General features: G+C 43.3%; 1 protein-coding gene across 5 annotated transcripts in view; it reads left to right on the forward strand.

Annotated features, from left to right (window-relative positions):
• The window catches only part of kif21b (kinesin family member 21B), a 61,319-nt gene that overhangs the window by 7,490 nt on the left and 26,581 nt on the right, over positions 1-27,248 (forward strand). For all 5 annotated transcript variants that reach the window (XM_086198899.1, XM_086198901.1, XM_086198900.1 and 2 more), the window contains exons 2-16: positions 15,017-15,239; positions 15,762-15,944; positions 16,721-16,870; positions 18,121-18,255; positions 18,507-18,686; positions 18,903-19,018; positions 20,745-20,940; positions 21,896-22,085; positions 22,220-22,283; positions 23,492-23,722; positions 24,509-24,623; positions 24,711-24,846; positions 26,395-26,583; positions 26,664-26,863; positions 26,966-27,073. In XM_086198899.1, the coding sequence (XP_086055025.1) occupies positions 15,017-15,239; positions 15,762-15,944; positions 16,721-16,870; positions 18,121-18,255; positions 18,507-18,686; positions 18,903-19,018; positions 20,745-20,940; positions 21,896-22,085; positions 22,220-22,283; positions 23,492-23,722; positions 24,509-24,623; positions 24,711-24,846; positions 26,395-26,583; positions 26,664-26,863; positions 26,966-27,073 (2,416 nt within the window). The remainder of the gene's footprint in view (positions 1-15,016; positions 15,240-15,761; positions 15,945-16,720; positions 16,871-18,120; positions 18,256-18,506; positions 18,687-18,902; positions 19,019-20,744; positions 20,941-21,895; positions 22,086-22,219; positions 22,284-23,491; positions 23,723-24,508; positions 24,624-24,710; positions 24,847-26,394; positions 26,584-26,663; positions 26,864-26,965; positions 27,074-27,248) is intronic.

The following is a 27,248-nucleotide window of genomic DNA, read 5'->3' on the forward strand; positions in this document are numbered from 1 at the left end:
AACTATTTAAGACAATTTAGAACATTTTTCTGTTTTTAGTATGTGTATACATTTTTTGTTACCTTTTTGTGTTCGATCTTTTTTGCATTGCACATCATCAGTGACTTTGTGTGTTGACCCATATGTTAAAATGCCACACAGACATGGTGCTTGGTGTTGTTCAGAGAAAAAAAAGCATCCATCAGGATAACAAATCTTTCCAGTGTTTTCTCTTCGGAACCTCTGGCACCTCTCTGACCTTGTCAAGGCTGTAAATGTACAAAAGGAAGCTAATTAGAATCTTTTCTTGCGCTTCCACCTCCCCCCGTGGCGTAGCAGACAAGCCAGACACGAGGGGAGTAGGGGGATGGAGGGGGGACGGGTGGGGATTGACCCAGAATCAGCTCAGATGAGGCGGACTGATGTGCCCTTGTAACAATGAGGGATGATCATCCAACTGATTGATGGTTGCTAGGCTTTGACAGCGCGTTAAGTTAGTGGCACAATTTTAACGACGTATTTGCATTTTCAATTAATGCAATTGATTAAAAGTATTTAGGTAAATCAAATACCCTTTTCACTCTAAAATAAAAACCTAGAAGGCGGGAACACACAAACACAATGTCTACGCTCACATCATTTTTTTAAAGCTAACGTTGTTGACCAATTGCTGTTTCGAGCAACCTGCTCATGCCATTGTCCGACTGTGCCTGGTATTGTCGGCCTCAAACGGGTAATTTGAAACTCTCAACTGCCCCGGAGATCTCACCCTGTTCTGATCTTTGATGTCCTTCATTGTTGTCACGATACATGAACAACTATTCATTCTTCCAATTACACGGACAATAGACTAGAAGAAAGGCCAGACTGCTGTATGGAGACTTGAAACTCAGGTTGACAGTTTGTGTCTTTCAAAAGTGAATTCCCGCAGGAGCGGTTGTAGCTTTGTTAGCTGATGGTTCCAACAGTTCACTTCCAGACAATGTAGGACAACTCCATCCTTGAAGTCTGGCTCGGTTAAGAAAAAGCTCATGTTAACATCCATGAACCAGTTCGCTCATTTGTGCTCCAGCAAGCGACACTTCATGCTAACACAACCAGTCAAATCAATGAGCACCGAGTTTGTGAGTCCTGCTCTCCCTCAGCGCCACTCACCAATCGTCAACACAGCCCGAGGCTGCAGGGCCGGCGGTCTCTGAGGGTCGCTCCATAGATACCAGTCATACCGAGGTTATGTGCTCGCTCTCGTGTGTTTTTTGGGTTGAACACATGAGAGTAGAGCTGCTCATAATGGTGAGTTCTTCGGTTTGGCCAGTGAATCATTTCGTTGGTAAAATATTCCACGATTCCTTCGAAAGTTCTTATCAATGGAACAAAGAGGCACGTTGCAAAGCTGGAGCCAGTGTGAAACGTCTGCTCGATAAATCCAAAGTTAGTTCGGTGAAACGCACTCGCAAACAGTCGACAACACAACATCACAAAAGAAAAAGAAAGATAAAATAGAAATCAGAAGGAGGTCCCCTCACTATTTCATGATGATGAATATCAATTTGGGAAAATCAGACATATAATGCAAATTATTAATGCTTAAAGTAATCTCACAATGTCTCACAATCATTGCCGTTTTCATCTCGTGTGACTATTTGCAGAAAGAAATGAGTTTCTCGAAGTATTCAAATTAATAAAAGAATAATTCTAACATCGTTCAAAGCCTCGTTTCCATCGATATTCATCTGGATTCTGCAAAGCTGCATACTAACCTGGAAGTCTTCTATCAAATCTCTGATCTCTCCTGTGTGATCTAAACAGAAAGCTCCCCCTTCCTCCTTTCACTTATTTTAAGTTCCAATATTTTCCTTGAGTATGCTGAACCCCCCCCCCCCCCCCCCTGCAACTTCTGCCTTGAATTTCACATTAACTGGCAAAAACAAGCCGACAGGCTACGTGTGCTATCTGTGCAGCTGTGTTCTGTGCACAACACGTCTAGGTATTCAAAACCAGTCAAAATTGGTCTCCTGTTTAAAATAATGCAGAATTTGAGTCTTAAAGTCACAACAGCGGTAATCTGGAGCTGGACCCAAAAGAATATAGTTGCTTCTGTTGCTTGTGTCGTAATTCTTCCCTGTCCATCCCGATAAAATACTGTGAAATAGCATCTTTTCTGCTTTGGTGATGTCCTACCTGTAAATGTCTTTGTGCCTCTGCTCGGATGCTCACTACATTTCAGTAGCCTTTCCCTGCACAATGTTGATTAATGTCTAATAGCACCAGAATGCAATTGAAGCTGCTGAAGGCAGCGTGCGCACATGAACCCAGTCCAGGTACATGACAGTCAGTATGAGTGCAGCAGAGGAATCACAAATGCGGAAACCTGAGGGATTCACCTTGTGTTTGCTTTCACAGCCAGACAGATGCCGCTCATGAGTCTGGCTGCCGCCACCTGGGCGTGCCAGCTGTCCACGCCCAATGCCTGCCCCTTCAGCCCACCCCCCTCGTCCTCTGAGCATGCCTTAAAATGCGTGTTAAAAGTTCAAACCCACCTTGCTCTCCCCTCATTTACGCATCGCAGCTTCAGTTTGTGCAAGTGGTCCTCATTAGTGCTGTCTGTACCTGAGTCAAACACTGCTGCCTTTGTCCCCCCCCCCCCTCTCCTGACGTTATACCTTCTTTTTTATCCTCAGTGGCTTCAGAAATACCTCACCCTCCATTCACTTTATTTGATGCCAAATTATTTCACTCTATGTGTCACCAACACCTTACCAGGGACAAAGCACAGTGAGGTGCCGATTGCTTTCTCCCTGTTTTGGAAGCATGCAGCATCTAAACTTCTGGTCGTGTGTATCTGTGTGTGTGTGCGCGCGCGCGCGCGTGTGTGTGTGTGTGTGTGTGTGTGTATGTGTGTTTGGCTGCCATCCTCTGTGCCTGCTGTGTTGTTGGCCCATGTGGAGGATTGGAAACTGAAGCGTGAGACAGATTTCGTGGTGCATGGCCTGCCTCCATAACCCATTATATGAGTGTATTGTTTCTCTCTCTCTCTCTCTCTCTCTCTCTCTCTCTCTCTCTCTCTCTCTCTCCCTCCCTCTCTCTCTCTCTCTCTCTCTCTCTCTCACACACACACACACTCACTCACACACACACACACACACAAATGATTACCGTGAGAGTGTAGTGACGACATGAAGGGAAAAAGTCTTGAACGGATTGCGGTGGATCAAGCAGGAGATTGAGAGAGAGAGAGAGGGAGAGAGACAGTTGATGGTTTTATGTTCAGAATCAGTGCAGACGGCTGATTCAGGAAGTGGATGTGAGGACTGATTAAATAGAGCAGCAGGATAGAGACGTCTGCTGCAGCTCAATAATCAAAAATGGTTCCTCTCAGCCTACGTTTCACTGAGGAGGCTGCTGCTAACCGCCTTTAACTCATGAAAGCTGTAAGAGGCATCAGTGCTGAATTCATTCATGCTGCCGTGGAGGGTAATGATATCTTTGTTTCTAAAAATGATGGCCTAATTAGGGGCTAGCCACTTTCATTAAGGAATAGCCGTGATTCAAGAGGCTAGATCATCACAAGACAGTGATTAAACTTTTATTAAAATAAGAACAGAATCTTATCTGAATCTACGGTTTATCTGTGTCTGCATCGCCCAACTCTATCGCAAGACTTCTTCTAGCTCAGGGTTGTACAGTTAATTGAAATTTTATCAAAATCAAAAAAATGCCTTACCGCAACATTCAAATGGAAGGAGATGCAATATTTTCGAAAGGCAAAATGTGTAAAACTACCTTCTGAATGCAGTAATGTGGTCCTGGAAAGACTCCCCAGCATACAAATATGTGGTACAAATCCATACTGTTATCATTTCAATATGTTTTTAATTAAGACGTGAATAATGAAACAAGAGTGATGATATTGGGAATCAACTGCAATTAGTCTAAAACTAATTGCAATGATTTTTTTTTTCTCCAAACAATTCAGCACCACTGCTGCAGTACGTTATCAATACACTGGCAATAAATGTTTACGGCTTTATTAAAACACCATTTTGATAAGTTGCTAATTGTTGGTGTGGTGGTGTGCAGAAATGGGTGTGTTTTCTTTCAGTAACACACACTCGTATTTAAGATACATAGTATTATTATAGATCATTGTAATACTTCTGTTAATATGGAAAAAGTACGAGTGTACTCTTTCTGAATATATTAAGATGAAGTATGCAGTCCTACAGATTGGGTTGACTCCCCTTTCTCTGATGCTGACCAGCTGTCATTCAAACAAATGCGCTTCACACTTTCCTCCACAGCCACCCTTTCCTCTACCGCTGCACCTCTGGGCCTCTCTGGTTTCACCCCTCAGTCACTGATACACCCAAAGGTCCAAGCCCAAAAATAGACTGAAGCCAATTTCCTGAGTTCTCAGGGCTTTTCATCTCAAACACACAACCACCTCCGTGAATCGCAACATTATATCACCTCTTCTGTTTCTCCTCCCCTCTGTCTTTCTTCCTGTGTGTGTGTGTGTGTGTGTGTGTGTGTGTCACCATTTTAAGAGAATATCGCAAGAAAAGGGCAGCTCCAGCGAGAGTGCAGGAGAGAGATAAATGGTTCAAAGCGTGTTAATCAGCTCCACCCCACCAGCTTTTCACAAGGATCCTATCAGGTGAACAGGGTGGCAAGGACAAGCAAACCTTCACATGTAGCATAAAGATATTTAGAGGATTAAAAAAAGCACATCGTAGAAGGAACTGAAAGGAGAACATTCATTTGAATTCTTCACATGTGACTTGAACTATAAGATTTGCTGCTGAAGAGTGAATTCTAAAGTGGCCTCAGGATGTTAGACTGCGGCTGTGTGATCGGAGTCCCTGGTTAGATCCAAGCTCATTCTTTCCATGTCCCAGCTACAGAATGCATGGAGTAAAGGAACTGTTTCTTTGAAAGTTATGCAAACATTCCTTGAAATATTTTTTTTTCATTTCCTTCTGGCTTATCCATGTTTTGCAAGAAGAATGCAAATTCATCAGGATTCATCTCCAGTAACCACAACCGTGAATGAAAAGATGGATGGGAGAGGCTGGTTGTTGTTGTTTTTAAGGTGTTTTTTTTTTTTAATCTCCTCGTACTTGTAAACTTTCTAGTATGGAGTTATCTTACCTAGGTTGCCATGGAAACATGACAGGGTGTGATTTTTTTTTGACAGTGCTTTAAGTACAGCAGTCAGGGGAAACTTGTCACTTCTTGAGAATTAAAAGTGGGGTTTATTTGGGGGGATTTTTAACTAAACACACACACACACACATTGAGAACTGTCTAATCTGAACTCAGACAATGTCATGGCTGTAATCTGAGGTGTGGTACAGGCCAACTGAACAGAACCAGATGGAGACACACTGTGCTAGTGTTTTATGTAATCTCTGTTTGCTGCGCGACGTTAATCTCTCTCAGAGAGAGAAAGAAGGCTCTGCTGGATAAATAAAGAACAGGCCTCATGACTGAGTTATTAGAGAGGCAGTTCCACTCTGGTTTTAGGCACAAAATTATGATCGGTGCTGAGATGTTGTTGACTCTGTCTCAGGTTTGGCTTCTTTTTGTGAGTCCTCCTCAGTTATGACATCAGGTCATCTAAGTGTGTTTTTGTGTTTGCAACATGAAGATTGAACAAAAACCTATGCGACTTGACTTTGTGTTGAGTGTGATTTTGTTTTGTCAAATTTGTTTAGCGGTGGGTGGAGTTTCACCCTCTTGCTTGTTCTCCCGTCACTGTGAAATTGGTAGCAGGTGAAAGGACATGTGTTATTTTATGGTAAGTGCTCTGAGGTTCTACCGGACAGTAAAACTGAGTTGTGTGTGTGTGTGTGTGTGTGTGTGTGTGTGTGTGTGTGTGTGTGTGTGTGTGTGTGTGTGTGGAGAGTACAGGGTGCTGCAGCTGTGGTGTTGTGAAAGCAGCAGGGATTCACCCTAAGGAAGTTTGGAAAAGCACCTTAACACCAGCAGGCAGTGACACGATGGTGACTGGAGGGAAAATATCTTTATAGGAAGGTCGTTTGGAGGCAAAATAACGAATGGATGTTGTCAAGGATCAACCTCATCATTATCTGTGCTTGTTTTTCAATTCATCGTTTTGTCTATAAAATGTCAACACAGGCAAAAAAAAACCCATCTTCAGATGGACGTTTGGTATTTTAGCTCAAAAACTCATTTATCCAAGTAGTTGCTGATTGATTTGAATTCCAGTTGACAAAGAGATTGATTGTGGCAGCAGCAGAAAAAACATTCCATCACAACAGTGCTGGGCAGTTAATTGTCCATTATTTGAAAGCAATGTTACGTTTTGGAGCCACAGCTGGGGTTAGACGGATATCCCAAAATGTATTGTACTGTACTCATTTTGTTTGGACTCAAGAAAAAGCCAACTAAATAAACTAAACGAAACGAAACTGTCAGAGTTCAGCATTTTTACAGTGGAGGTTTTTCAGACAAGGAAGGCAGTGTAACAAAGAGTGTAAATCAGCCGTTCATCAATCGGAACAGAGTTCAAGTTTAAAATAATCTGATATCATTATGGAGTGCTGTCACTCAGCCTTAATTCACATCACATCACTCCTTCTTGTCTTAATTCTCAGTTCAATCGTCTCATGCTGAATCTGTGAGGGATGCGGATTCATCCTTCCTGATTTCGATGAGCTGTGTGACAACATTGGACGCTATTGGCTGTGCGCGTAGGAGAGAGTGACCTCGTCAGTGCACCAACCCTCACGGATCAGACGAGTTGCTTGAGAGAAGCGGAGAATAGGAGAGGAAAGGATGTGATGACAGGTTTATAGACTCAACTGTCTGCAGACTTGTTATTAATGAGCAGGATGACAAAGGGGGGGGGGTATGAAGCCTCAACACCTTCTACTTTATCAGCTCATGTTGACACAAGAGAGAAAGAGGGAGGAGGGGAGAAAGAGGGAGGCATCAGCACAGAGCAGAAGCTAAACTTTGGATTTTGTGATTACTGAGAGGATGACGGGGTTGTTCTGATTGAAATGATACGTCCTCAAAAATGCAGGAACAAGACAAGGAATGTTTTTTACTTCCAGATTCACTTGAATGAACAACAAATGTTCCCTCCAAAGTACATTTGTTACTTCAAAAGGTACTATGTTGATCTCCCAGAGGGAAGAACTTCACCTCATGAGTAATACTGATGGGTACACAGTTGCAATTCAAAAGTTGCCCCCCCCCCGCCGTTTTATGCATCATAGTGAAATAAAACAACTTTTATTACATTAATTTAATTTACCTGACAATTCCACATTGATTCTCCAGTCTGCTCTCAGCTCTGCTTTGGTGTCCTGGAGAAAACTTGTCCAGTTGTCCAGTGCTTTTTCTTCCCCCTGACAGGAGCTCCCTGCAGGAAGGCCTAGAGCAGGAGCTGAAAGACGAAACCCAAACAGTGAAGTTGTGGGCTGTAACAACCAAAACAAAGAGCTCAGACGCTGCGTGCAGCTGAGGGTACCTGCAGAGGTGGCTGATGATGTGTGTGTGCGAACTAGCCAGTGGTCTCACGTGCAAGTGAGTAGTGCAGCAAATTGTGTGTGTGTGTGTGTGTGTGTGTGTGTTTGGGGTTAAAGTAAAATAAAGGGCAGGGGTGTGTGTTTGTGTGTGTGTGTGTGTGTGTGTGTGTGTGTGTGTGTGTGAGAGAGATCTGAACTGGTCAGATTGGTCTTCCCAGAATCAAAGGGAGTTTTTACACCTGTAGTTCGTTTGCTCTGGTCTGAATCCGTTTATGGGTGGGTGGTGCTTGGCTCATCTGGGTTTCACTCAGGCAAAAATTCAAGCGCCTAAATGTGTCAACAAAGCCAAGGGAGAGCCGTGGCCTGTTCATCGGTCAGAACTCACGTGGGTTTTTACTGGCTGATAAAGGACCTTGTGTTTTCTTCCAGGATATCTTACATTCAAAATGAAGCAGCAGCTCCAGGTGACTCCTGGGTCCATCTTGCACAGCTCAGAATCGTTTACATAACATGTTACCAGCCCACGCAGCAGGCTACGGTGGCTCAGAGTGATCCAAGAATGCATCCTGCACTTGCGTTGGATTGAGGTTGGATCATCATGTTCATATCACAAACAAATTGCACAAGTGACACTGACAAACAAGCCACATCGGCCAAGAAAGGGGACCAGAGTTTGATTCAAACGGCCTCACACAGCTCTAAACTTATACACTGGCCCTCCTTTAGAACTTTTATTCTGCCAGCTCAACGCTGCCTCGATGGCTGAATGATTGCCGATCTCCCCGTCAGCCATGGTCGGAGGTTGTGTTTACTCTAACGGGAGGAGGGGGGTTAATTGTCGTTAATGAACAGAGACGGTGTGTTTTGCCTCTCTACTCGTGACGGATGCATGTTTTTTCCACTATGAAAGCGTTATTTGATCAGTAGGAAGAAAGGAAAAGAGTGAGGAAAGGAGGCTGCGAGGAAAATCCACATTAACAATTGCTGTTATCAGGAGGAAAGGAAATGGAACTGCAACTGTGTTTTCACTGGCAATGAGCTAAGGGATTTCAGGGTGTGTGTGTGTGTGAAAGAGAGGACAAGAGAGGACAAATGGAGCATGTTGAGGGATGACAAAGGTAAAAAGACAAGAAATAGCAAGGAAAAGAAGGAGGAGTAAAGGAGCTTTCGTTGAGAGTGAGTCTTGTGATAAATGGAGTGAATGTTTAAGGAAACAGCGACTGGCTTCCTCTGCTAGTTCTGTGCCAGCCGAGAGACAGTTGAGCTCTGACAACTCTCACAGCTCAAGTGAATATGATTAAGTCTCTCTCTCTTTCTGTGTGTGTGTGTGTGTGTGTGTGTGTGTGTGTGTGTGTGCTAGATCTTTACTGAAGTGTTTATTTTCATTAGGGAAATGAGCTCTTTGGCTATCACCATCCTGTTGTCTGAAGGTTGATTGAGCTCGCGCACGTGTACATGCGCGCACACACACACACACACACACACACACACACACACACACACACACTGGAGCTTGTCATTGGCAGCACTCACAGTAAACGGTTTTATTGGTTCTCTGGGCTCACCGGTGGCGGGCGGTCTTGGCGTGCGGTCCAGGTTATTGTGTGGCTTGTGATGAGACAGTGTTTCAGGTGAGGATTGCTGTTAAAAACCTGCCATAATTGGATATTAGCCCTTTGTAGTATGAATACTTGAGGGTTGTAAAGCACACACACTGATACTGTCACTGCATATGAAGAGTCCCGGAGCAGTTCTCACCGTTCCCAAGGCAACCGGACCCTCGTGAAGTACGCCGGCTGAAGGATCTGTTGGCATTTCTATCATGTGCATGTGCTCATTGTCGTTCCATTAAATGGCTTGTTTCATTTTACAAAAGGCTGTTGTTGTTTTTACAGCACGGCGACACTGACAGTGGGATTTGGAATGAGCCGATGAAGTTCTGGCCGACAGCTCTCACTGATACTAGAAGCAGTGTTTTTTTTTTTTAGTTGTCTTTTTTTTGTGTGTGTTGTGTTTAATTCAATTCAATTTGTGTCATGTAATAAAAAACCTCAAAATCTTTATTTTGTTGCAGCCTTTCATCACAGTAAATGAGCACAAATTTAATCAGTTCTTAAAGAACAACTGTCTTCATAGTTATATTTTCACTTGTTCGGCACTGTAATGTAAGAGTGTACAAGATGTCCAAGTACCAAAAGGTAGTATGTAGTACCAAAAGTATTTCATGTTTTTTCATTGACCTAGAGCCCGTACGGTAGAGAGGAGCTGATCCTTTTTTGAAATTGTCTCTCTTTTCCGAGCCTGGAGGCACGACTGTGCGACGACTTCTGTGCTTCCTCTGCTTCTGGTGTGATGAAGTTTCGAGCCACTTGCTCGTTACCGCCGTTTTTAAGACATAAACACTTTGAAATTCTTGACATTTTTATAGTCTACTCAGGCATTTTACCAAAAACCCCTGACTTTGAGACGAGGGACTTTCAACGACGCTGACTTACCTCCAGGTTGTAGAACTCTCTCCTGGGCTGCTCTGTTCTGCTGCTCTGTGCTCAAATGTCCTGCTGGCTTCAGGGAGCAGGATGTTGGTGCGATGAGAGGCCCACACACGAGGGTATTAACCTCAGTTGTGGTATGTGTGGCTGATTTTAAAAGAAGTCTTTATTGTACAGTAAAATTTCTCCTCTGAATTAAGCCTCAACCCTCTACGGAGCAGTGAGGAGCCGCGTGCAGCGCTCAGGGACCCACTCCAGATCCTCTGCCAGCACCACCGCCAGGAGTAATTAACCTAACATACTTGTGTTTGATGGTGGTAGAAAACAAAGCAGAGCCGAGGCAGACACACCCAGAAAGAACCTGTGACAACCGGTACTCAAACCTGGGACCTTGAACAAACCAGTGAGCAAACAGAGATGCTAAAATGAGTTCAGTTGAAATCAGTTGATGAGACGTTTCACTAAAAACCGCAAGTGGCACTAGAAGTCGGGGATCCTCCTCTACTCCGCCGTGAATGTCTGTGTTTGTGATCCAGTCGAAGCCATTTTTGATCCTCAGGGCTAAAGATGCATGTTGAGGTAAAAAAAAAAAAAAAGTCATATTTTTTATGTGCTTTGCAGCTTTTTATATCCTCCCAGGAATATCTGCTATCATATGCAGCACACGAGTGTGAGCTCACCTGGGCACAACAAGCCCCTCCCCCCGGTAGCGCTGCTGTTGATCTGTAGCAGCAGCATCCACAGGAAGGAAGGTAACACACAAGAAGCACTGCACACGGGTCCATCACATTTTGAAGACTGTGGTTGGTATTTGGAGGAGTCGACCACACCCCTCACGGGAAGATTATTTCATTCGCAATTCATGCAACGGTGACTTTGGCCGCCATTAGGGTTTGACATGGCGGCTTGTCTGTGTGTGTTCATGCGTGAGCACATTTGTTTGCCTATTTGTTTCTTTAGTCTACTACTAATTAGCATTATTGGGTTTGGTAATTAGTGTAATAAGTGAATTCCCTCTGAGCGTTGAAATAATGAGTTTCTGACTGAGTGTTTGTGTGTAACAGTAGTGACTCCTTACGTTGGTAAAGAAAGTCGTATCATGTTTGAACCTGCACTATCTGTGTATCAAGAATGCAAATATGGATGATAGGGGAGTGTGTGTGTGTGCGTGTGTGTGTTTGTCTGCATGATTATGCTCAAGCCTCCAGGTTATTTCAATCATTTTCCTTTGATGAGAAGAGATAGACAATTTGATTTGTCACATGAATGGTCGGCTTCTAGAGTGCTTTTTTTTTGTCTCTGTCTGATTCAGACCTTTAATTGTGTTATGGGCTATTTTTAGATACTAAATGTCCTGTAGTGAGTCTTGTGAGCACGTGTGTGTGTGTGTGTGTGTGTGTGTGTGTGTGAGGTTTGCTCTTCAACATGGGATGTATGACAGAAACTATAAAAATGATGGGATGATGACAGCGATTGTGTGCTGCAGTAGTAAAGTCAGGGAGATTTAGTCAGTTTGCAGCTATCGTGTCCACATCAAATCGTCCGTATTTGCTCATGACATCTTTCATACCCTCAAGTGTGCTACTTGGCATAAACTTCTCTTTGAAATACAAAAAGAAGACAATAAATCATTGGTTATCTTATTGGTACCATCACAAGAGGAAGGGAATTATTGGTTGTCTATAACGGTTTGAAGAAATCCATGGTGTGGATCCGGTGTTCCGATCAATATTATTGATCCTGTCCTTTGTCAGTGCAGCTGTCTTAAATGTTCATCCAGCTGAGCTGTGGTGATTGTGTGTGTGTGTGTGTGTGTGTGTGTGTGTGTGTGTGTGTGTGTGTGTGTGGTTGATTATTTATAGCTGCTCCATTTGTTTCTCCCTGTGGATCACAGATAGACTGTCATCATTGTATTTGTTTCTCGTGTGTGTGTGTGTGTGTGTGTGTGTGTGTGTGTGTGTGACAGAGAGAGAGAGAGAGACAGAGACTCTGTGTGTGTGTGTGTGTATGTGTGTGTGTGTGTGTGTGTGTGTGTGTGACATGTTTATTCTCATTTTGATGCAGAGCCTGTCATGTCTCTCCTGGATCCAGCCAGACTTCTCTGTGAAGATGCAGTGAAAGACAAAGAGTTGAGGATGCCTGAGTGATCAACCATGCAAAGCAATCATATTTTTTGACAGTTATTTCAATACAGTGATTGTTTGTTTTTGTTTTTTTTTTTGGGGGGGGGTGGTTATGATAATTATAGCATTTCTTAATGACAATAAAAAGATATAACTTGTGATTATTATTGGGTTCTGTGCCAAACAATGGTTCCCTCACGTCTGGAGAGCAGGGTTTGAAGGCTGAGGCAGCCCTGTGACACATTTTTCCTCCGGGGATTTGTGTAACGTGCTTTGTATGCAGTTTGATAACAATCTCAATAATTGTGCAGCTCTTGTAGAGTATTAACTGTGCAGTTTTGATTGTAGATGTACTTATTTAGAGCAGCTGACTACATATTTGATGATGCATTCAGGGGAAATTTTCCATGGGTGCAGTGGAAAACCAGACCAGTGAAAATGTTCAGTGTAGAGTGAAAACTTCTTACATTACCATTAAATTCAATCCTATAATTTTCTAACTGATTGATGTGCGCACATTTACCTCCCATTTTATTCAAAGTGAGAAAAACATCCCAGGATATGGCCTCAACTTCTCTGAAGAAGTTGCCTTGTCAGTGCTGATACAAACCTAATTATCCTAATGAGCGAAGCACTGAGGAATAAAAAAGTCTCATAAAGCCAGACTAATGTCTTATTATTAATTCACCTCAGAAGACAGCAGCAAATATGTTTTGATTTATCCATCCATTTTCTATACCACTTATCAATTAAAGGTTGGGGGGGGGGGTGCTGGGGTTCACCCTGGATGGGTCGCCAGTCCGTGTAGGACCATCAGGAGCAATTTAGGGGTTCAGTATCTTGCTCAAGGATGTTTGTCATGGTCACTGAGGAGAGTGAGGATTGAACCAGCAAACCCACTCTACCTCTGATCCGTGCCGCCCTTTGTTTTCCTTCACTGACTTAATATTTACTTTTGGAGGAAGTGTATTGTGAGTCTTAACACCTTTAATGATCAGTAAAAGTGGCCAACATGTTTTTCTTCAGTCGCATGGTCTGTGACTCAAATCGGTCCTCATAAAGACAGACATCCAAACCCGGACACACTGCTCAGCTGCTGGAGTGTCCTTTGTGCAGAGCCCACACACTCCTCATCTGCTCTATCCACTTGATGGGAATAATTGGCTTAAATGGCCCTCGTATTGAGTTTTAAATACATTGACCTTGGTGTCAAGGTCAACCAAGTAATAAAAGGGTCTCATCTGTCTGGAAGCTGCTCTCTACGTAACACTGTCTGCAGTGTAGCTGGTGGCCTGGGCCACTGTGCCTACCACTGAATCTGGATATTCTAATGTCTTTCACCCTTCAATAATGCCTGTGTGTGTCTGTGTGTTTCTCTCGCACCATGAGGATGTGTGTTCAGAAGGGGATTGCTGTGGGTGTGTTTCTCCATGCAGACTTAAGGAGAAGCATGTGTACAATGCAGATAGTGCAGTAGGTTGTTTGTTGTGCTGTCTGTGTGCAGTATTTGTTCCTAATTCCTGTGTGTGCCCTTGTGATGTGCCCACTCTCCCTACAGCAGCTGGATGCGGTCGGGGATTTCACTGAGGTTTATGACTGTATCCATTATATGTGTGTGTGTGTGTGTGTGTGTGTGTGTGTGTGTGTGTTTCTTTGTTGCAGCATCCCATAGGGAGTGGACTTTGTGAGGGAGGGGGGGGGGGTTGATTTGCATCCCCTTAAGACTGAACCAGGGGGTAGCATGTGGACTCAGATACTGCTGGCTCATCACGTTTTCTGCAGCTTAAGTGATTACCTCCTGACTGTGTCCACATTTTAGCTCAGAAAGCCCAAGATCAACACAAGACTGTGAGACAGATCTTCTCTTTTAAGTACTTCGCAGAATATTAGAGCGGTAGACGTAGTAAGGCTCCGCCCACCCGGCTCGGTCAGTCCCAGTATGATGCCTGGGTTTGGGTATCAGCCAACACTGATCGTCCTACATCATATACAAGATTTCAGCTTTGTTTTCCTAACTAAAACATGTAGCAAACATATGCACAGTACATTTCCAGATTTGTTATTCTTGTTAAATTCCAGTATAAAACAGTACAGCTGTATCAAATTAGAACAAAATTTGAATATTTCATCACAAAAGCATTTCTGGTCTCATAATAGTTCAAATGGCGCTTGTCAGGGAATGTAAGCAGCACTGCAGCGCAAGTACCGCCACGTACCGTCACGTACCGTCACGAACCGTCACGTACCGTCACGTACTGGCTATCTTCCTCGCTCTGCTGGCAAATTTGTGAAAATGAAGTTTAATTACTCCATCCTCGGTTCTGTCAGCGAGTTCAAAGCTGTTCAGACCCGCTTTCCTTTGGACTCATCAAATCAAGATTCTTTTCCACCGGGAATGTCAGGTGAACCCAATTAACTGTGGTGAACTACATGCCAGGACTGAAAACTTTGCAGAACTTTGTCTCCTGAGCAGCAGATTTAAGAGTCATTTTCATAGTAATGACTTATGATAATGTCTGATCTGTCTTATCTTAGTTCACGGCCCCATTTCACACTTACACAATCGCTACCTTTTGGTCCTCAGGGTTGTTCTGTCATACATTTCTGCTCCGTTCTGCACCACTGACTTGTATGAATGTTCCGTTTTTTTTGTTGTTGTTGTTTTTTTTCTCGTGTCAGGCGGCAGGCTACTGATTTAAAGTTTTCTTAAAACACTATGAGGTCATATTTAAAAAGAGCCTTGCTGTAGAGATCAGGGGGTCGGCGCGTAAAATAGATTATGATACTTCATCGCTATGGTCGCGGTGCATTAAAGCATCAATCACAACTGCTAGCTGTTGTGTAACGACGCTCATTTAAGATATTTCCAAATGATGACCTCATCCTTCTATCCATTCATTGACTGTCTGTTTCCTTTGCTCGTCAGGATACGTCCTCAGATGGCCAAGGAGAAGATTGAGGGCTGTCACGTGTGCACGCTGGTCACACCTGGAGAACCACAAGTGCTTCTGGGAAAAGACAAGGCCTTCACCTACGACTTTGTTTTCGACGTCGACTCAGAGCAGAATAACATCTACCAGGCCTGCGTGCACAAACTGATCGAGGGCTGCTTCGAGGGCTACAATGCTACTGTGTTTGCTTATGGGCAGGTATGTTACGAGGCCTGAGTCGCTTTTGCGGTTATTTATCAGTCCTAAATATCACACTTTCTCTCTTTTTCAAGGCAAATGTTTTAAAAACGTGCGGTTGTAGCAGCTGTTTTGTTTCTTTAACATGTTCTAAATATCAGCTCTAAAAAGTTCCTTATTTTAAGGGCATTGTTTATTTTCACTGCATTTAGTAACCTGGAAAAAAAAAAGATTTTCAGATTTTTAAATGTAGTTAAAAGCTTCAGTGTTGTAGTAACGGATGTATTTGATGCTGTTTATAGTTTAAAAAAAAACCTGTTTGTATGAACCATAGTGCTTATTTTAGGCAATAATCCAAAAAAATCCTTCAGACTTTGTGTCAAAATTACCAGATGCTTGAAAATGCTAATTTACCCAAACCTGCGCGCAGACACACGCATATCAAACAATTAACGTCAAATAACTGTCAAGACATGAAAAGAGCTTAAGGCGTAAATGTAGTCGGATATTTGGAGAGTTGAGGGTTGATGGACTGTGTTTCAGACGGGCTCGGGGAAGACCTACACTATGGGGACAGGTTTCGATGTGAGTCTGAGCCAAGAGGAGCACGGCATCATCCCACGAGCTGTTCACCAACTCTTTGAAGGAATCCAGAGCAGGAGGGAGCGCGCCCAGGAGGCCGGCACCCAGCCACCTGAGTTTAAAGTGAGCGCCCAGTTTCTAGAGGTACGTCTCTCTCACACACACTCACACACACACACACACACACACACACACACACACACACACACACACACACACACACACACACACACACACACAGATATTGATAAACATCATTTTACAGCTGCGCTATTGATTCTCTTGCTTGCAAATATGCATGTGTGTGTGTGAATTGGGATGGAAATCAGTCCGTACTAATTCTAACCAGATGGAAGACAAAAGACAAAAGAATCACCCCCCTTCGTCCTCAAACAGGAAGTTACAACCTGATGACAGATGGGTGGGAATGTCTTCTCTGCTTTATCGTGATTAATGACAGCCATTATGTCTGACATTGTTCCACACCACTATGGTGTGGGAGACAATTAAGAGCTCATTGAGGACCAAGTTTAGGTTTTCTTAGCCTGAAGACAACAGTTGGATTAGTTATCAAATATTAGATTAGTATCATAATAAATTTGTCTTTTCTCTTCCTGTCATTTGTTCCACCGCTCACAGTTGTTCTTCAGGGCTCTCAGGTGAAAAGGTTATCTGTGTTGATGGTAAACAGATGGGTGTGTGTTTCGGTGGTAGGTGGGAATAGCTGAGCTTTCAGCTGGCCTCAGTGACCCTTGACCTCATTGGTTTCTGAAAGGTCATTGTTTTGACCCGACAGGCTGGTGTGTAAATAAGTACAATGCTAGATTGTTAATATTAACTTTATAATGATCCTAATGTGCAGGTGTACGTGTTTGTGTGTGTGTGTGTGTGTGTGTTTGTGTTTGTGTGTGAATGAGCAGCTTTACAATGAAGAGATCCTGGACTTGTTTGATGGATCCAGAGATCCAGAAAGTCGCAGCAGGAAGTCCAATATTAAGATCCATGAGGACTCCAGTGGCAGCATCTACACAACCGGAGTCACTTCCAGACTGGTGCACTCAGAGGAGGAGGTGGGCGCATCACGTCCGTGTGTGTCTGTGTGTGTCATCTGCAGTTATACCTGTATATGTGAGCTGGAAGTATCATTCTACTGCCTTTTGCAGGACATCCATTTCACACAAAATCAGCAGTATTTTAAATTGTGTTACTTACATTTCTGCTTGTGTGACTGTCTGAAAGCTATAAACCACAAATTGTTAATTCTTCAAAAACAATTTTTTCCTCCGGCTTATTGTCATGTAGCGCTCTCAGACACGCCTTTTTCGGTGGACTATTTCGTTTTCAACGCCCTTTCCTGAAAGATGCTAAGGACAGTTCTGAAGTCACTGCTGCTATCAATGACCGATAGATAGTTAGTTAGCACTAGACATGTTATGGATCTTCAGCATCTGAATCAGCTGTGAGGGACCAACTGCAGTCAGTGGTTTCTAACTGCTTAGTTTTTAAAAGAAAAATATTTGTAGCTTTGCGAACAGAAAATGTAACTCCTCTGTCAATGAAACGACACGTCTCAAGACATCTGCTCCAAATTTAATCCACTCCTCCTTGACATATGCATACCCTCCCTTCAAGTTTTGGGAGAATCCTACGGAGATTTATTTATTTATTTATTTTTGCGTCGTCTTGCACAGACACAGCCAACAATCAAACAGCACCAGTAACATCACCTTCTTACTGTAGTGTAAATAATTAGGATTTTATGAGACTCTAACATGCTTCCTTCAGGCTAAACTGGTGAGCCACATGATGCTGATTCTGTTTCGAGCAATAAAAGGAGAAATAGTTGCTGTCTGGAAGAAATGATGCACCACTGTTCGAGCTCCCTTCTGGAGTCTGTTTGGACTGTATACCAGTAGTGATCATTTTAAGGAGGGAGGAAGCGATGGGGTCAGGAGGGCAGAACAAATGCCTGCTAGTGCTTCTCTGTCACTGGAGAAAACACGAAGAGATGACGTGAGGTTAAAAGAAAAGGCAGGTGGGGATTTCGGGCAAGCGCTGGGAAATGGTTTCCTCTCAAAATAAATGACAGATTACAAAAAGAAGAAAAAGAAACAGTAGAATTAAGGGAAATTATTATTAACATAAAAATGACACGAGTTTAAATCTTGTGCGCTTGGATGCTCTAGCAGTGAGAGGAGAGAAATGCCAAAACAGGATGAAGGACGACAGTCAACAAAGAGATATCAATTAATTCTTTCTTCATTTCCTCCATGTTGTGTTTATGTGTGTGTGTGTGTGTGTGTGTGTGTGTGTGGTACAGATGTTGCAGTGTCTGAAGCTTGGCGCTCTATCCCGCACTACCGCCAGCACCCAGATGAACGCTCAAAGCTCCCGCTCACATGCCATCTTCACTATCCACCTCTGTCAGATGAGAGTCTGCCAACAGCTGCAAATGGTGAGGGGCTAGAAAATACAACAAGAAAAGCATGACAGAGGGAGCACTGAGGGATTTGGGGTGTATGAATAGAGTATAAAAAAGGTAGGTAATAAAAAGAAGCCAGATGGACGATCTTGAAATATAAGAAAATTAGATTAGTAGAAACTTTAAAGGTGATGTTATAACTGCGTTATCCAAGTGAGACAAAAATGCACCGTGTCCAACTCTCTTCTCTTTGTGTGTGTTTTTGTCCTCGCCCCCGCTAACAGAACGGGACAGGAGAGAATGGGGAGCTGAACGGTGTAGACTCCGGCTCTATCTCACAGCCAGAGTTTGAGGCGCTGATGGCTAAGTTCCACTTTGTGGACCTGGCCGGGTCCGAGAGGCTCAAACGTACAGGAGCTACAGGAGAGAGAGCCCGTGAAGGGATCTCCATCAACTGTGGACTGGTGAGACAGAAAAAAAAGGACCTGTGTGTGTGTGTGTGTGTGTGTGTGTGTGCTTCCACTTGTATGATGGCAACTATAAACAAAGGAAATGATGGCGCATACACTTGACCTGTTCCATTGTGTTCCTGCTCTTTTTTTGACATGAGCATCTGTTACTAAATAGAGGTGACTGCATATATATTTTTGTGTGTGTGTGTGTGTGTGTGTATTCTGCAGCTGGCCCTGGGAAACGTGATCAGTGCTTTGGGAGATCAGACAAAGAAAGGAGGACACGTCCCCTATAGAGACTCCAAACTCACCCGACTGCTACAGGACTCGCTGGGAGGCAACAGGTAAACGTGAACAAACAGGCACACTATCATGTTCTTACTGTATCTTCATGTTCCCCTACCTTGACTTTGAAACAGTCATTTGAAGGATTGAAGTGCAACAAAGATGTTTTCAAATGAAATGGTTTTCAAAAATCTACAGACACACCAAAACACAGGCACGATAATTTGGTCAAACGAGTGCAAAAGTAAACTAGGATGTTTTTAACGATGTATTCATCTTAAATAAAACCCTGTCATCAGTAGCGACCCGCCCAAGTCACCCTGCATGTGCTTCAGTGGTCGTGAGGTTCTGTTGAGGGGCTCCATCATTAACTTTCCTAAAATTAAACACTTCAAATCCTTTCGATATTACAAAGCCATATAAAGAGAGGAAACAGATATTTATATGTAATTTTTAATGAGTTTTCTTCCAAGTGTTTTGTCAAAACCAATTCTTTTCATGTGCTACTCAGAATAACTGCTAATGCTAAAAAGCTAATGGTAGAAATTGGAAGGGCTTTTAAGTCTGGTGGCTTACTCGTCTTTATTGTTTAGTTGCAGGCAAAATTGTCTCAGCAGGCTCGGCTTCATTATTGTGGCATTACGATGTTAGATTTTCATGCTGTTCGTCCATCCTGTTCTCATTAACTTGATATCTCAGGAATGCCTCAAGGGAATTTCTTAAGAATTTGCCACAAACATCTACTGGGACTCGAGGAAGAACTTAAAAGATTTTGGGGGTCAAAATTCAAGGTCACACATTGCTGAGGGACGCCGTCGCAATGCGGCACCTGTGGTTGCCTTCATATCTAATGTCCAATATATTTGAGTATGATTCATTTAAAATAAGGAGTGATGGTCATCAAGCTGAAGTCATGAGTACCTAACAACAATGGCACAGCTGCACATGTGACATATTCATGTGACAAACATGTGACACTTCTCACGCTCCCATCGCTCAGTTTGGTGGCTTTTTAAAACAGTAGCTGATGGTGAACGGCATGGTGCGCGTGATGTCACATTGGTAACGGTAGAACAGCCCTCATTAAAATATGTGGTCAGCTGATCAAACGCTGGGTGAGGGGATGACGACGATGAAGCCAGGGCTCTACTTGGCAGCATCTGTGAGTGCATGAGGGTCCGTGTCATGTATATTTTATCATTAGAAGCTGTGTGGAGGGTCCCTGTGACCGATGTGTGCTGGGTGATTTGTGGTGGCCAAGCACGAACACGGGCACCACCACCATATTAGTAAATACATTTCTGGGACGAACATGATCCAAACCCAGAAACATGTGAGTCATCAGAGAAGCCGTCAAAGGTGGATTTGGTGTGTAAACATTTTTAAAACATATTTATTGTCAGAGTTTATCACAGTGTATTACTACGTCTGTGTTTTTTCATATTTGTGTGTGTCTTTGTGTGTTTACGACTGTTCTGCTCTGTTGTTGCATCATCTACTGTTGCAATCGACTGGCTTGAATGTGGATGCGGGAGAAAATCTGTGCAAACACATTTAAAAATATGTTCAGGCATTCCCTTCAACGCTGATCTGCTGGGCACATGTTTGAAACATGTGCTCAGAGTATAAATGAAAGTATCAAGCATCTGTAGAATCTGCCATTGTCCATGCGTGTCTATTTTGTAATGAAATGAAAGTTTTGGCAGCTCTGGTGTCGGTTGCATCTGAATATTCAATTCGCTTCCATGAACACGGACATTCTTCCACAATTTTTCTTCTCTCCAGTCGCACAGTGATGATTGCCTGTGTGAGCCCGTCGGACCGAGACTTCATGGAGACCTTGAACACCCTGAAGTATGCCAACCGTGCACGAAACATCAAGAACAAGGTGGTGGTGAACCAAGACAAGACCAGCCAGCAGATCAGCGCCCTGCGTGCTGAAATCGCTCGACTTCAGATGGAGCTGATGGAGTACAAGGCGGTGAGGGAGGGAGAGATGGATGGTGGGAGAGAAATGCTCAGTTGATTTTGACAGGATGGAGACAAGGAGGAGCTGTGAGGGAAAGATGAGAGGGGCTGGATGAATTGGGGAAATTGAAGATAACACATTGCTGTCGGCTTACCTGATGCAATGATGCTGTAAGAGGCAAATTAATAGACGGCGGGGATGGATGAAACGGAGAATCGTAACAGAGAAGAAAAAGAAAAAAAGACTAGACTTAGAGACAGTAGAGTGTCATGCCTCCTCCAGCATCTGATTTTAAATTAAATACGATTTTTTGAACTCATCCATTTTATGAAAACAGAACCTGAAGCATGAAGAAGATTAATCACTTCAGCACAGGGGAGATAAATGGATCCTTCAGTAATGGTTTACTTAATCCGGACCGTTATAAGACGGTGGCCCATGATACGAAAACATATAACAAATACTAGAGAGAAAAAAAGCAATGAGCGTCTGCAAAGCACTTTTTCATCAGCTTTGACCTCCGGGGCTACAATCATTTAACTGGATTGTCAGTCTATTATGTGATTAAGGGGGTTACCACGGCTACTAGAGGCAAGTGAATGCGTGCTGACCTCAATGTGGTAATATGGGATATGATGTGACTGGAGTCTGGAAATATGGAGCGTTGCGCTGGTGGAAGTAATGTCTGCGAGCTGTGACGGGATCAGATAGTATCTCTCTGTTCTAGACTTACACAACACAAGTTGTTTTTTTTAAGTGTTTACCATTTAGAACCTGACAATAGCTACATAGATTTACTCAGTAGTCAAGGAGTGAACAATAGCGTTGTGTTTTATTTAATAGGTGTAAACAATGTGGAATGTAACATCGTGCATTTGTAAGAGCGACCATTCAGGTTTGTTTTCAGGCTATATTTGCTATAGTACGTTTGGTTGTCAAGGTCATGGTCTTTGCCTGGTCTGTGCAGGGGAAGCGTGTGGCATGTGAGGATGGTTCTGAAGGTTACAGCGATCTGTACCAGGAGAACGCCATGCTGCAGAGAGAGAATGACACCCTGCGTCTCCGGGTCAAAGCCATGCAGGAGACCATCGACCATCTCAACTCCCGTGTTACACATTTGCTGGCCAATGAAGTCACTACGCTCCTCACCAAGTCAAGTACGGAGAGAGCAGCATAATTAGTTTACACGCTAGCTTTCTGCTCTTCACATCTTGAAAATAGCAGTAGTATTTTTAGTACAGCATTATATTTGCATTGAGAACTTTCTTTGACACTCATTCTTGACCTGCAGGCGAAGGCAATGAAGAGATCGGTGCCCTTATTCAGAACTACATCCGAGAAGTTGAAGAACTTAGGTAAGAGCCCCTCTTCCTCCGTGGTGCTTTTATGGACTGTGATAAATTGTAGTAATAGACTGAATCCTCACTGAAATAATCCAATCTCAACCTGGGAATGGAGCAGCACTAAAGCTATTCTTTGGATTTGACATATTTCAACATTTCACTTACTCACTTTCTTACTGAGAGTTGTGTGAAACGATTTCTAGCCCTCATATCTGTGAAAGCAGTATGTCAATCAAAAAGAGTATTTTGCCTTTCAAGTACTCTCAAATGGGTACCTACAAAGACCTTTTGCTCACTGCTGTGTCACGTCTTTGTGACTCCTGACTGCAGAGAGAGACAGCCATATGTATTTATGGCACCCTGTACCAATTGACTACAGCCAACAGCAAAATGATAAAAAAGTGTTGCTTTGCAAACTGTCAAACACATTGTCCAGTAGAATTCCTTATCTTCTTTATCTAGCTGTATGACTAAAATCAAACTCTAAGGAGTACCAAGGATGAGTGGGAGTCTCCTGTTCAGCTGCGAGCGCTAGCTAGTGTCTGTGAATGAGCCTATTTCTGAGTACATGAAAGGCCAAAACACTTTTTGAGCGAGTTATGGCTTCTTGCTTCTTAGTTTGGCATAAAGACAGGAAACTAATATTTATATGTAATTAGGGCCTGAGCCCGGAGGCACTCCGGGGCGAAGACCCTATTATGTTTGTTTTTAATGAGTTTTCTTCCAAGTGTTTTGTCAAAACCAATTCTTTTCATGTGCTACTCAGAATAACTGCTAATGCTAAACTGCTAATGCTAAACCACTAATGGTAGAAATTGGAAGGGCTTTTAAGTCGGTGTAAATTTCTTTTCAGACTTTGTAATATTATGTTTTGAGCATACAGTAGTATTGCTTTCCTAAATGTAAAGTGAACTATTTAAGTTTGGCTGAACAAATGGTCATTAAAGTGTGTTGGTAAAGTGCAGTGACATTTTTCTACAGTTCACTAGCATCAGCCGAAAGGATGCTCCACGTTAGCCATGTTAGTAATACCAGACTAGGTAAGGGTTAGTTGTTTCTACAAAGTTACATAGTGTTTTGTGAAAGAAAATCTGAAGGACTTTAATTAGCTGAGGGTTGTTGAATAATGTTGTTCGTTAAATGGCATCATCCATTTGAAGCCAGTAATAAGCCATAAATTAAATGATGTGTGTGTTCTTGTTTATGGCTTTCTCCCACAGATCCAAACTTCTCGAGAGTGAGGCCATGAATGAATCGTTGAGACGCCAAGCTGCTCGGTTTTCCTCTCGGTCTGCATTCCCTTCCTCCAGTCTAAGCCCCGCCCCTGGCCATCCCCCTGGCTCCTCCCCTGCACCCATGTCCATGGAGGCAGAGATGACCGACGTGTTACGCCGAGCCAAACTGGATATCGAGAGGCTGAAGAAGAAGGAGAGGAGGCAGAGGAGGATGAGGTGAGGAGATGTCCTCATGTCTCTCTCCCAGTTTAATTTTCTTCTTTTCAAATGTAATTATTACATCATTGTTTCCTGTTAAGCATCTCTTTATGAACCTTTGCATATGTCAAAAGCTGAGAGAGCATGAAGAGTACATTTATTGTTGCCACCCACATGTTCTTCCCCCTTCATTGTCTCTCTCCTCCAGCTTAAGAGTTACATCACAAGTCATTTAGGGCTTTTGGACAGCCAGTTTCCGAAAGGATTTGGGATGCAGCCAGCACTGAGTAGTAAAGCTGGCTAGGACACCAAACAGTCGGATTCAGGCGGCCAGTGGGTCATGAGAGAGTAGAGTACACAGTCTAAAAGGCTAATTGAGGTTTAATGGGATAGAGATGGAGGAAGATGGGAATTTAGAGATGAGATGGGTGATAACAGAATGGTTGCAAAACTGGCAATAAAATCTAAAGAGCTAAAAGGAAAAGTGAGAGAGAGAGAGAGAGAGAGAGAGAGAGAGATGAACTGAAGAAGACTTTGCTAATGACCTCACAGGTCTGACTTGGCCTTGAACACATCACTTGGGAATGTTTCCAAAGCACTCATGGTTGATGTTTAGAGGGCAATGTCTCACTTCCATGGGTCATTGTAATACATAGTAATGGATAGACGGAGCCCTACTTACTACTGTAGTTTAACTGGATAGATCACCCGTAGGTTAAACAAAGAAAAAGAAAAGTGAGGTATGTGTTACTTCCTCCAGTGCCATCCGTAATTTGGCTTAACCAACATGTTTTTGTCCTGCAGTCCAGAGCTGGAAAAAGGTTTGAAGAAAAGAGTGAAGCTGCACACCCATGAGAACGGCGAGAACAGTCAAAATGGACAGAACGGAGAGATCGATTCAGACGACAATTACGCAGAGGTACAGTATACGCGTGTTCGCTTTCATCAGCATTTGAAGCGGAACAAAAAAGAAAAGTGTAATACGGATTTTCTTCTGTGTGCGTAGGACATCATGTCTCCGTTGCAGGAGGAGGAGAGTGGTTGTGAAGAGGAGGAAGATGAGGAGGAAGGGAGGGAGGAAGAGGACGAGTTTGAGAGCGATGAGAGTCTGGTGGATTCAGACTCAGACTCTGATGAAAAAGGTAGGTTTCTGACAGCTGATCTCGGAGAATAAAAGTATGGCTTCCTCTGTCATGCTCTCATCTAACAGGTGTATTTTCTTTGGTGTAGTTTCCTACGAAAGGTCATTGTAATGTTTTCACTTGATGTTATTCCTGATGTAATTCAGAGCATAAATGAAAACTCCATTGGAGACATTGTTGCCTCACTGTCAGCTTTGTGCTTTGACTTTGAAAGAAATTTGATCTCTTGCTGACTGATTTTTAGACCGAACACAGTCGCCATTGATAAAGCGTTTTGATAACTGTTAACGAAATTGAGTTGATGTCTTTCAGTAAGTCATTTCAGCTGACTTTAATGACCACACAGCTATTTTTGATCAAATGTGGAGCATCAGTGCTCTTCCACAGATGAGAGTCATTTCAAAGCTGAAATCAAAAAATCACGTTTAAATATTAACCTTGTGGGCGATAAAGTGCTTTGCTGCCGGAAGTTCAGGGTTCATATCAAGCTATTTTTGAACCATCTGTGCTGCGGACGCATAGCGCCTCCTGCTGGGTGTTGACTGGAAAAGCAGGTGAGTTTGACGAGACGATAAAGGTCCCAAAAATCACTCCAAGCCCAAAGGCCCCCCTTCTGTGCTGGAGGCAGTGTAATGAGAGCAGAACTGGGGTGAGGACGTAGGCTTCACTTTCATTTTCAACGCACAGGAGAGGATACATATCATTGGTATTTGACTATTTGTGCCAGGGATAATATATATTGTAAAGATTTGAGATTTCTTAAACAAATGGCAAATACACTTGAAAAAAGTTGTTTTCCTCCGCAGTTCACCAAATGTTGCTCTCTTCCGGTCGGTGATGGATCCGCCTTGTGTTTGGATGTTTGTACTGTAGTAGCAGTAATGGTGCATGAGTGATACTTGTGAGCACCCCTGGGAAGCCAAACTAGAGACCTCATGGTTATGCACAGGGACAGGGCTGCTGCTATATGTCTTTAGCGAAAGCTTTAGATGACTTTTTGTTATTCCTCTGTGGTTTGGTTTGGCCGTGTGAACCGTTGTACCAGACTGCTGTGAAGGATGTGAGGATCTTTTAATTGTTGCAATGTCGGGGCGGAGGAGGAGATCTTGTCTCACTCAATTTTGAGCTGACGCGGAGAAAACCAAGTCTATGCTGGGATTCTTTGATGGTGAAGTGTGATTTCTGCTTGCGGCATGATAATTTTGTCAGTTTTGAATGAGTTGAAGTGCAGTTTATCGCCCCAGCTTAATTAGTCTGTCATATATGGTAGTGATGATGCTCAGGCTGTGATAAAGTACCTCCTGCCATCTAGTGGAACTTCTTGTAACTGCGGTCTTTACCATTCCTCTGATATGGCTGTCAATTTTTTACCCATGAAATCACAAGCAAGGTCAGATATTTGACAGGACTCTCATTTCTTTATAAATCTTTTAACATTTTTTGCCCGAAGAAGAAAATTGTGCCACCTATAATCCATTTCAAGAAATTTAGGATGCGATTTTTCTGTCTTCAATGATTTCTGGCTGACCATTGCTCTCTAATCTACAGCCAACTTCCAGGCAGATCTAGCCGATCTGACCTGTGAGATCGAGATCAAACAGAAGCTGATAGACGAGCTGGAGAACAGTCAGCGGAGGCTGCTGATGCTGAAGCTCCAGTATGAAGAGAAACTCATCCTGCTGCAGAACAAGATTCGAGACACCCAGCTGGAGAGAGACCGCGTGCTACAGAACCTCAGTGAGTTTATGCACTATGAAAATTGTTCTTTACAGACGGGAAGTTAGTCACGTCATTAACCTGACGACGTGTCTGCACAGTGTCCATGGAGAACTACACAGAAGAGAAAGCCAACCGCATCAAGCAGGAGTATGAAAAACGTCTTAAAGAGATGAACCGTGACCTGCTGAAGTTACAAGCAGCACAAAAGGAACATGCACGCCTTCTTAAAAACCAGGGGAGGTACGAGCGTGAGCTGAAGAAGCTCCAGGGGGAGGTCAATGAGATGAAAAAAGCCAAGGTATGTAGAGAAGAGCAGGGTGAGTGGAGTGAGCATGGATAAAAACCACTGACCTGAAGTGCTTGTCCCAAATAAGAAACTTGACCTGTTTGTCATGGCCAGGTTGCGCTTATGAAGCAGATGAAAGAGGAGCAGCAAAGGAGGAGGATGGTGGAGGCGAAGAGGAACCGTGAGATCGCTCAGCTCAAGAAGGAGCAGAGACGACAAGAGGTCAGGAAAGCTCAAGTTCAACAGGGTTGAACATGAGGCTGTTAGATTGTCTTAAATCCATCCATCCATTTTCGATACCGCTTATCCCTTAAGGGTTGGGGCGGGGCGGGGGGGGGGGGGGCAGGGGGTCTGGAGCCTATCCCAACTGACATTGGGTGAGAGGCATGGTTCACAA

Source organism: Aulostomus chinensis, chromosome 3 (genome assembly GCF_037954235.1).
Source record: "Aulostomus chinensis isolate RoL2024-O1b breed Wild chromosome 3, RoL_Achi_v1.0, whole genome shotgun sequence".
NCBI lineage: Eukaryota > Metazoa > Chordata > Actinopteri > Syngnathiformes > Aulostomidae > Aulostomus > Aulostomus chinensis.